The 9443-nt window shown below is 42.7% G+C and overlaps 1 protein-coding gene across 3 annotated transcripts in view; it reads right to left on the bottom strand.

The window, feature by feature from the left end:
* Positions 1-1196: 1196 nt before the first annotated feature.
* Tada2a (transcriptional adaptor 2A) overlaps positions 1197-9443 on the bottom strand; it is a 49373-nt gene continuing 41126 nt past the window's right edge. For all 3 annotated transcript variants that reach the window (XM_090351207.1, XM_090351208.1, XM_090351209.1), the window contains 5 exons: positions 8792-8863; positions 7385-7517; positions 5278-5321; positions 4520-4593; positions 1197-2026 (listed from right to left, as the gene is read on the bottom strand). In XM_090351207.1, coding sequence (XP_090207333.1) covers positions 1841-2026; positions 4520-4593; positions 5278-5321; positions 7385-7517; positions 8792-8863 — 509 coding nt within the window. In that variant the 3' untranslated portion in view covers positions 1197-1840. The remainder of the gene's footprint in view (positions 2027-4519; positions 4594-5277; positions 5322-7384; positions 7518-8791; positions 8864-9443) is intronic.

Genomic DNA, 9443 nt, shown 5'->3' with positions numbered 1-9443 from the left:
ACTAGAGTCACAACTTCAGTCTTCACGTGCCATCCATTTGAATTCCCTTAGATTCTAAGAGTGTTCATTTCTTATGTTCTAGATATCTATTAGCAAGTGGCATACATATTCCTATCAGCTTCAAGTTTTAGAAGATATAGGTAGTCAGGTAGCTCATGTTTGTCATTTTAACTACTCAGGAGGCTGAGATGAGGTAGATCAATGTTGGAGGCCAGCCTGGGAAAAATATTTACAAATCACTAAAAAGCTGGGTATGCCTATCTTTGCAGGTACCTCAGGCAGGAAGTTCAAAAAGGAAGAACCTATGTCAAAAATAATCAAAGCAAAAATAATCAAAGGGGCTGATAGCTTATTTAATCCTAGCTGGTCAGGAGGCCGAGATCTGAAGATCATGGTTCGGAGCCTACCCAGACAGTAAAGTCAGTGAGAATCTTACTTACAACTAACCACCCAAAAGCCAGAAGTGAAGCTGTAGCTCAAGTGGTACAGCACCAATCCCGAGTAGAAAAAAGCCCAATACCCAAGTTCAAGTCCTAAGACCAGAAAAATAACAAAGCAAATGGGCTGGAAACGTGGTTTGTAATAGATTTCATACTTAGCAAATGGCAAGGATCAGACTTCAAAGCTCAGTACCACCACCAAAAAACAACAAGAAACGGCTTAGCAGATACTTTCAACAAAACACATACTAATTAGATGTTGAAATGTTAAAGGAATTAAAGAATCAAACAGCTACTGTGGTGATTTGTGCAGACTTTAAAGAAGTTACTTTCATACACAACATTGCTTCCAACAGAAATTAGATTACTGTGACTGTGGGTTTAGTTTCTTATTTTGAAGAAAGGCTTGAGGACTAAGTTTTAGATGTGGTGGGGCTACTCACCCTCAACCCAGTGAGTCTCATATGAAGCTGCTTTGCTTCTGTTTTAAAAGCAGCTTTTATTGCAGGTTAAGGGAGGAAGGGTCCAGTCTTGATCCAAGCAAAGCTGAGGTTAGTTGCATCATCTCCATCACCAGGGCCCTGATATCCTGGGAGCCCAAGGTAAGAGCAGGGTTGAGTCCAGGACATGAGGACACACATTAGCAGAGACAGTGCAGAGTGTACGGTGGACGTTAAACACCCTAAGTGTGCATTCGTTACCAGAATATCCACACACCCATAAATTAGATAGCAAAACATTTTAATCCATTAACTCTAAAAATAACAGAGACATTTTATTTCCTGTACCACCTCCTCTAAAGTCTACTATAGATCAGACAGCCAGACTGCAAAATATAAAAGTCAGACATTCAAGTTACAAAGGCAGTTGGGGAGACAAGATTATCATGGGGAGGTTTTCATCCTATTTGCTCATAATCACAGGGTGTCAGCTTTAAAAATCACAAGAAAAGAAAGCATTCTCATGATCTTAAACAATTCGTTTTAATTGTGTCTGACATGTCTGATGGCAAAACACATGATTAGCAAACTTAAGCTCTCAAGTACAGGGTCTGAACTAGATTCTTGGTACTAAACACTGTGGTTTAGTTTGGTTCTATTTCTACCAACACTGTGATGTAAGGTACTATGGTTCTTGTTTTATTATAAGAGGTGTTAGGAATGAATGCCCACTTGCATTTAATAATAGCTTCTGTAGCACACACTCTACAGCACAATACCAACACAGGAGTTTCTTAAACCAGGAAAGAGATGAAAGCAGACATTAATTCAACTTAAGGTTTTCTTTGTCCTCTTTACAATGAGAATTCTGCTCAAAAACGAAACTCTTCAGAATGCTTATCCATCCTTCAACCCACAACATTCCAAACTTTTGACTTGCGTTCCCAAGCTTGTAGAGATTCAGGCTTTAGTGATATAGCCTTCTCGGATGAGGAAATCATAGATTTTCCGTGTTTTGTTCACATCTATCTTGATGAGAGCTCTTGCCTGTGCCAGTCTCAAGCCTCCTTGCTTGTTACATTCATTCAATAGAGCAGATTTGTATTCTAAATAGGCCCCCGGGACCAATCTCACCATCTGACAGAGCTGCAAGACATGGCAAATTTAATAAACATTAACATCTGTCATTCTCATAATTTAATCCAGCAGGTATAGCAAAAACAAAAAGTGACATCAACCTCTAACTATTTATAGAAGCTGTTGAGTGGCTGGACCACATTCCACTTAGTTTCTTCTACGGATAGAACACTCCCTAAGGATAAACGCCCCGGAAGAAAAAGCCAGGATGTAAAAAGCCAGGATGTGATGGCAGGAGAGCATTTGGCAAGGGCAAGCTAGCTCAGGGGCCTGGTTTTCTCAAGCCTCTGAGAAACACATGTGTTTTTGAGGCACAGCCTGGCTTACTCAGGATAGAGCTTGGGTAGAGACCAATACTAAGACTCATCTCTTATCAGGGATGAGTTAGAGGAAGTAGAGGGAAGAGCTGCAGTTGCGCAGATTCCTAAGTGGAAATCTTGTTAGTACTGGCATAAAGGAATACTGCCTGCTTTTGTGATTACATTTCCTGCTCTGAAGAAGAGGCCACCATGACTACTAAATACGTTGAAAATGAATTCAATTCCAGTTTACCTGCCATTATCAAGCAATAAGCAGTGTGAGGTCATCATTTTGAGGGTAAGATAAAAGGTGCTTGAAACTGAGCTCTGGTGGCTCATCTCTATAATCCTAGCTACCCAGAAGGCTAAGATCTAACGATTGCAATTCAAAGCCAGCTGGGGTAGGAAAGTCTATGAGATTCTTATACTCCAATTAACTGCTAGAGAGCAGGAAGTGGTGCTGTGGCTCAAGTGGTAGAGCACTAGCCTTGAGCAAAAAAACTCAAGGGACATGGCCCAGGCCCTGAGTTCAAGCCCCACAATGGACCAAAAATAAAAAAGTGTCAGAAATTCCAGGTCATTTTGTTGAACCAGTCAGCCTGAACTATGACTTCCTTCAGTACCTGCTTCCCCTAACTCCTAAACTACTCTTAGAGTTCTTTTTTTCCAAATGGACTTTAGAGCTAGGAAATACCCTTTTGATGATGATTTCTGTGAGGTGTATGGATTTAAATTTTAGAAACAGCCAAAAGAAATATAAAAACCAATGATTATTATAGGAAAGAAAAACAGGTCATGGTATTAAAAATAAAACAAACAAAAACCAGGTTTGAGGGGCGAGGAGTTTGGCCTAGTGGTAGAGAGCTTGCCTAGCATGCATGAAGACCCGGGTTCAATTCCTTGGTACCACATACATAGGAAAAAGCCAGAAGTGGTGCTGTGGCTCAAGTGGTAGAGCTGTAGCTTTGAGAAAACCCAAGGACAGTGCTCAGGCTCTGAGCCCAAGCCCAGAATTGGCAAAAACAACAACAACAAAAAACAGGTTCGATTCCTTAGTATCACCTAAACAGAAAAAGCCAGAAGTGTAGCTGGGGCTCAAGTGGTAGAGTGCTAGCCTTGAGCAAAAGAAGCTAAAGGACAGTGCCCAGGCCTTGAGTTCAACCCCCATGACTGACAAAAATAAAAATAAAATATAATAATTATTTGTTTATTTTTAAAAAGAAAACAAAAGAAAAACCTCATTTCTAACCACCTAAAAACTGGAAATGGAGTTGTTGCTCAAAGTGGTAGAGTGCTAGCTACAAGTAAAAAAGCTCACAGACAGTGTCCCCACCCCTGAGTTCAAGGTTCAAGCCCTAGGACTGACATACCCATACCTATTCACTACCCCTGGACACATAGAGAAAAAAAAAATTTTTTTTTTTTTGGTGGGTCATGGGGCTTGAACTCTGGGCCTGAGCACTGTCCCTAAAGCTCTTCAGCTCAAGGCTACCGCCCTACCCCGTGAGCCACAGCACCACTTCTGATTTTCTGGAGTTCAAAGTCTCATGGACTTTAGTGCCAGGCTGGCTTTGAATCTCGATCCTCAGATCTTAGACTCCTGAGTAGCTTGCAGGCATAGATTACAGTAGTTTGCAGGCTAGTAGTTTGCCTGGCTAGAAAAAAATTTTAAAAGTTATTTTATTGGGCCAGGAGTTTGGCCTAGTGGTTAAAGTGCTTGCCTAGCATGCACTTGGTACCACATACATAGAAAAAAAGCCAGAAGTGGTGCTGAGGCTCAAGTGGTAGAGCTCTAGCCTTGAGAAAGTCCAAGGACAGGGCTCAGGCTCTGAGCTCAAGCCCAGGACTGGCAAAAAAAAAAAAAAAGTTATTTTATTTACATAAAATACCTAGTAAAGTTTCTGACACAGAATAAAGGATATTTTTCTGAAATGTAAGACTATTAGTATATTTTTTTGTCTTCTGTTGGTCTTGGGGCTTGAACTATGCGCTTGGGGGTTGTCCCTGAGCTCTTTAGCTCAAGGCTACTGCCCTATCCCTTGAGTCATAGTGCCAGTTCCAGTGGTTAATTAGAGATAAGAGCCTCACGTTCTTCGGTGCCCAGGCTGGCTTTGAACCAGATCCTCAAAGTTCAGTCTCCTGAGTAGTGAGGATTACAGGCATAAGCCACCGTTCCTGGCTTATTTTCCTTACTTCTTCTTACCTCTTTTTCCTTCTCATTCAGTTTCTCTGTACCAGGGAGGCCAGTGAGGTTCAAGGGTGGTGCACTTCGTCTACCTACAGACACAGAAAGAAGAACTATTTTACACGAGTGACAATGGTTTACGTGAGCAGTACAGTACAATGAAGCAGTGTGACATAACAGAGCTCAGTGCAGCTAGGCTAGCTATGTACAGGAACATTACATTCTTGTAGGAAATCCATCTCTGCAGGGCTCGATAGTAGGCACACAGATACTTTAGCATCAAATACAAATCCTCACTGCAGTAATTATCACTATCTCTTCCTACCACATAAGAAACTCAAATCTTAAATCCAAATGTCATCCAGTTAAGAAATCTGCCTAGCTGGGAGCTGGTGGCTCACTCCTGTAATCCTATCTACTCAGAAGGCTGAGATCTGAGGATCACAGTTCAAAGCTAGCTCAGGCAGGAGAGTCTGTGACACTCACAACTCCAATTAACCACCCAAAAACCCGAAAGTGGAGTTGTGACTCAAGTGGTAGAGCAGCTAGCTTTGAGCAAAAAAAGCTCAGAGATGAGGAGCAGGCCCTGAGTTCAAGCCCCAGGATTAGCACGTGCATGCGTACTCATACACACACAAGGAGCTTGGAGCTCAGTAATGGAATGTTGCCTTGTATGTGTGAGTCCATACATCCAACCCTTAGTACTGGAAAATTAAAAAAGAAAAGAAACCATCGAAACAAATCAACAAATAAAATCTTGCCAGAGGAATAATTACCTGAATTCGAAGCCATTGGAATGGAAGGACTCAACCCAGAGTCGCTAAAAAACAAAAATAAAAAAGAGTTTAAACTGAGGTCTTATGAAAGAAGACAATTTCCAAAAGCCACTGTGTGACTGGGGGCCATTTATCATGAAGGTTGTCCAGAAAGAGATGTAATGAGATAGCCTATGTGTGTGTATGGGGGGGGGGGTCAGTGAGGGAGGGAAGGAGAGAGGGAGGGAGGGGGAGGGAGAAGGAGAGGGAGAGAGGGAGAGAAAAAGAGAGAGAGAGAGGGAGGGAGAGAGGGAGAGGGAGGGAGGGGGAGAGAAGGAGAGAAGGGGAGGAAGAGAGAGGGGGGAGAAGGAGGGGGAGAGAGAAAGAGAGAGAGAGGGAGAGAATGAATAGTGGCCTAACATCTGCTAGAGAAGCACTCTGTCACTGAACTGCACTTCTAACCTTTTTTGCACTAGTTGTTTTTATAATAGGGTCTTACTTTCTGCCTGGGTATGCTAACACTATGATAGAATTTTTTATTTTCCCATGGCGAGAATAACAGGTGCACATCGCTATACCCAGCTTCTTCCACAGATGGAATCTCATGTCTTTCCTTTCCTGGGCTAGAAACTACAATCCTTCCACAGATAGCATGACACATGCCACAGCGCCCAGTAATTGGTTGAGAAAGTCTCATGTGTATGCTCAAGCCTACCTCAATTTTCAGTTCCCCTTATCTCAGTCACCTGGGTAGTTAGGATTGGACCAATTGAGTAATAAGATGTGGAGACCATGAAAAAACTGTTCTGAGGGGGGGCAATCCCTCAGCTAAGAACAACTTTTAACATGGAATATCACTGATTCTATTCATGAGGAAGACACAGGAATCTGATCTTCAATGAAAATCATCCTAGTTGAGCTGGGCGTGGTGGCCCTTACTTGTAATCCTAACTATTTGGTAGGCAAAGATTGGGAGGACTGACATTCAAGGACAGCTCAGGCAGCAAGAAGTTCACACCATCTCAACCAGGAGCTGGGCAGAGTGACATACAAACGTCATCCCCAGTGAAGCAGACAAGCACGAGTGGGAGAATGGCAGACCAGGCTGGCCTAAGAAATAAGGCAAGATCTTACCTGGAAAATAGTGCAAAAAGGGCTGGAGGCATGGCTCAAGTGGTAGAACACCTGTCCAGTGAGTGTGAATCCCTGAATGCAAACCACAGTATCACCCAAAAAACAACAAAAATCTTACCAATCGTTAAGGAGTGAGAAAGAGAGAAAACATGAATGAGAGGTTTGGGGTAGTTACTACATTTTTTTGCTGTTGTCGTTGTTGTTTGTTTTTTGCCAGTTGGACTCAGGGCCTGAGCACTGTCCTTGGGCTTTCTCAAGGCTAGAACTCTACCACTTGAGCCATACCACTTCTAGCCTTTTTTTTTTTTTTTTTTTTTTTTACTATGTATGTGGTACTGAGGAATCAACCCAGGCCTTCATGCATGCTAGGCAAACACTCTACCACTAGGGGAAATTCCCAGCCCTACATTGTTGTTTTTTTTTTTTTTTTGCCAGTCCTGGGCTTTAGCTCAGGGCCTGAGCACTGTCCTTGAACTTTCTGAAGGCTAGAGCTCTACCACTTGAGCCTCAGCACCATTTCCAGCTTTTTTCTATGCATGTGGTACCATGGAATTGAACCCGGGTCTTCATGCATGCTAGGCAGGCACTCTACCATTAGGCCAAACTCCTGGCCCCTCCTACATTGTTTATAAAGTAGGAACAAAGTAGAAAAGTAAAACTGTAGAAGGGGTAGGGGTGTGTGTGTGCGTGTGTGGCCTCCACTCTAGGCTGGCACTCTTACCACTCAAGCCATACCTCCAGTTCCAGCTTTCACTGGTGAGAGATAACAGTTTGAGGAACCTTTCTGCCTGGGATGGCTCTGAATTACAATCTTCAGTTTCAGCCTTTTGAGCATGTTTCATAAAAATGTCAGTATTATCCTGCTTCTGAAACTGACTGAAAAAATCTTTCTGAATTCATGTAGGTACCCAATTAGTGTACTGGAGTACCTATAGAAGTGTCCCCAAACTTATGGGGAGGTCAAAGCCTCCTTCACCTTAGACTAAACACGCACATGTCGGCTTGCCGGCGGAGCCACTGCTGGCAGGCACTACTGTCCTGGATGTACTGGAGAACTTCAGAGAGCATGGTGCGTTTGAGGCGCTCTTCCTCCCTCGTCTTCTTTAGGTGATCATACGTCCTGGCACCTGGAAGGAGAGCAGTGACAACAGTGAGAATGCAATGGAAGTTAGAAGTTGGTAAGCAAGGGTTGGGTTCTTTTCCTTTGTAAAATCATTTTCACAGTTATTCTTCCAACAGACAAGCAGATTTCCCTGAGCTTGAAATCCATTTCTTGACTGTAAATATTTTTATTCCTTATCTTTTAAGAAATCGGGCATTTAAAACTGATTTGCCATGTGCTAATGCCTGTAACCAGGAGGCTGAAATCATAATGAAAATGATAATGGGTAACACCTAATCCCAGGACTGACAAATATATAAATGTAGATAGATAGACAGCTTGTGTTTTCTCCCCCTCCTCCACAAAAATATCCTCTTTGTTAAGCCCAGAGGTAGAACAATCAATTATCAGGAAACCAAAATAGATATCTGTACATTCATCTTGCTACCACAGAAGAGTTTTATATTATCTTCCACATGCTAACAAGGTTATATTGATTGCAAAATACCAAATCAATGGCTTTCTTTCTAACTCAATGAGACTTGGCACTGAAGCTTAAACAGAATCAGAGTGAGTAAACAGAAGTTAGAATGGAAGTAACCCGTCTAGTCTGAGTGTGTGTGCACTACAAAGCACTGACACTAATCTCCATTAATCACCAGATAATTGGAAATGGTGCTGTGGCTCAAGGGTAGGGCAGTAGAACACAGTGCCTAGGCCCAGAGTTCAAGACCCATGACCCCCCCCCCAAAAAAAAAATCAAAAGATGGGGCCAGGAGTGTGGCCCAGTGGTAGAGTGGTTGCTTAGCATGACTGCAGTTCAAAGCTAGCCTGGGCACAAAAGTCCAAAAGGCCATGAGACTCTTGGGGGGTAGGGAGGGTCATTGGACTTGAACTCTGGGCCTGGGCACTGTCCCTGAGTTCTTTTAGCTCAAGGCTACTGCCCTATGCCTGGAGCCACAGCCCCACTTCCCCTTTTCTAGTGATTAATTGAAGGTAAGAGTCTCAAGGTCTTTAGTGCCCAGGCTGACTTTGAACCTCGATCCTCAGATCTCAGACTCCTGAGTAGCTAGGATTACAGGGGTAAGCCACCTTGCACAGCTCCATGAGACTCTTGTCTCTAAGTAACCACCAGAAAATGGGAAGTGGAACTGTGGATTAAGTGGTAGAATAGTAGGACACTAGCTTTGAGCTGAAGAGCTCAGGGATCGTGTCCAGGTCCAGAGTTCAAGCCCCTCTACCAACCCCACTCCACCTAAAAGAAATTCAAAAGACAGTATGTAGGTAAAGCATACTTACTACAAAAATTGGTGATGCCTGCTATCCTGTATTCCTGGAGCCTCTTGATTTCCCTTCGGAGTTCAAATTCCACTGATTCCCCAAGAGAACAAAGGAGAGAAATAGGAAAAAAAAATATCAGTGAGTCCTTTGCGTCTTTAGTAATTATGTCTTTCATGAAAAGGCTGGACAATTTTATCAAGGAAATTCTTTTTACTGGTTACGTTTTCATTAGCAATTGTACCTAAGAGCTGAGAAAAGCCTACTCCACCTGTCTTCCAGTCTCTAGATGCAACAGCTGGAACTGTTCCCTAGAAAGCCTGAGTGAACTGGCTGAATTCATTTAGCTACAAAATTAATTAATCCTTTTTCTTTCCTTGCTTTTTTTTTTTTGGGGGGGGGGGGGTCCAAAATTAGACTCAGACTTGGTACCTGACACTTTTGCTCAGTCCCATGAAATCATTTTTAAATAGCTAAGTTTTTCTTTCTACCTGCTTTCTGTTAAAATGTCTACTCCCATAACCAACTTCTATATATGAAATGTCTCTAGTATTACTTGTGGCCCTGATGCAAGGGTGGACAAAACCTTTGCGCTCAAACCCTAGTTGTTTCTTTATAGCTTCTCTCTCTCCCCGAGGGACAAAAAGAGCATTGTATTTTTCACAAACCAAAG

The sequence above is a fragment of the Megascapheus bottae genome, chromosome 17 (genome assembly GCF_031878675.1).
Source record: "Megascapheus bottae isolate mThoBot1 chromosome 17, mThoBot2.hap1, whole genome shotgun sequence".
In the NCBI taxonomy this organism is placed as follows: domain Eukaryota; kingdom Metazoa; phylum Chordata; class Mammalia; order Rodentia; family Geomyidae; genus Megascapheus; species Megascapheus bottae.
Note: the sequence above shows the minus strand (reverse complement) of the source record. Positions and strands in the feature narration are given on the sequence as shown.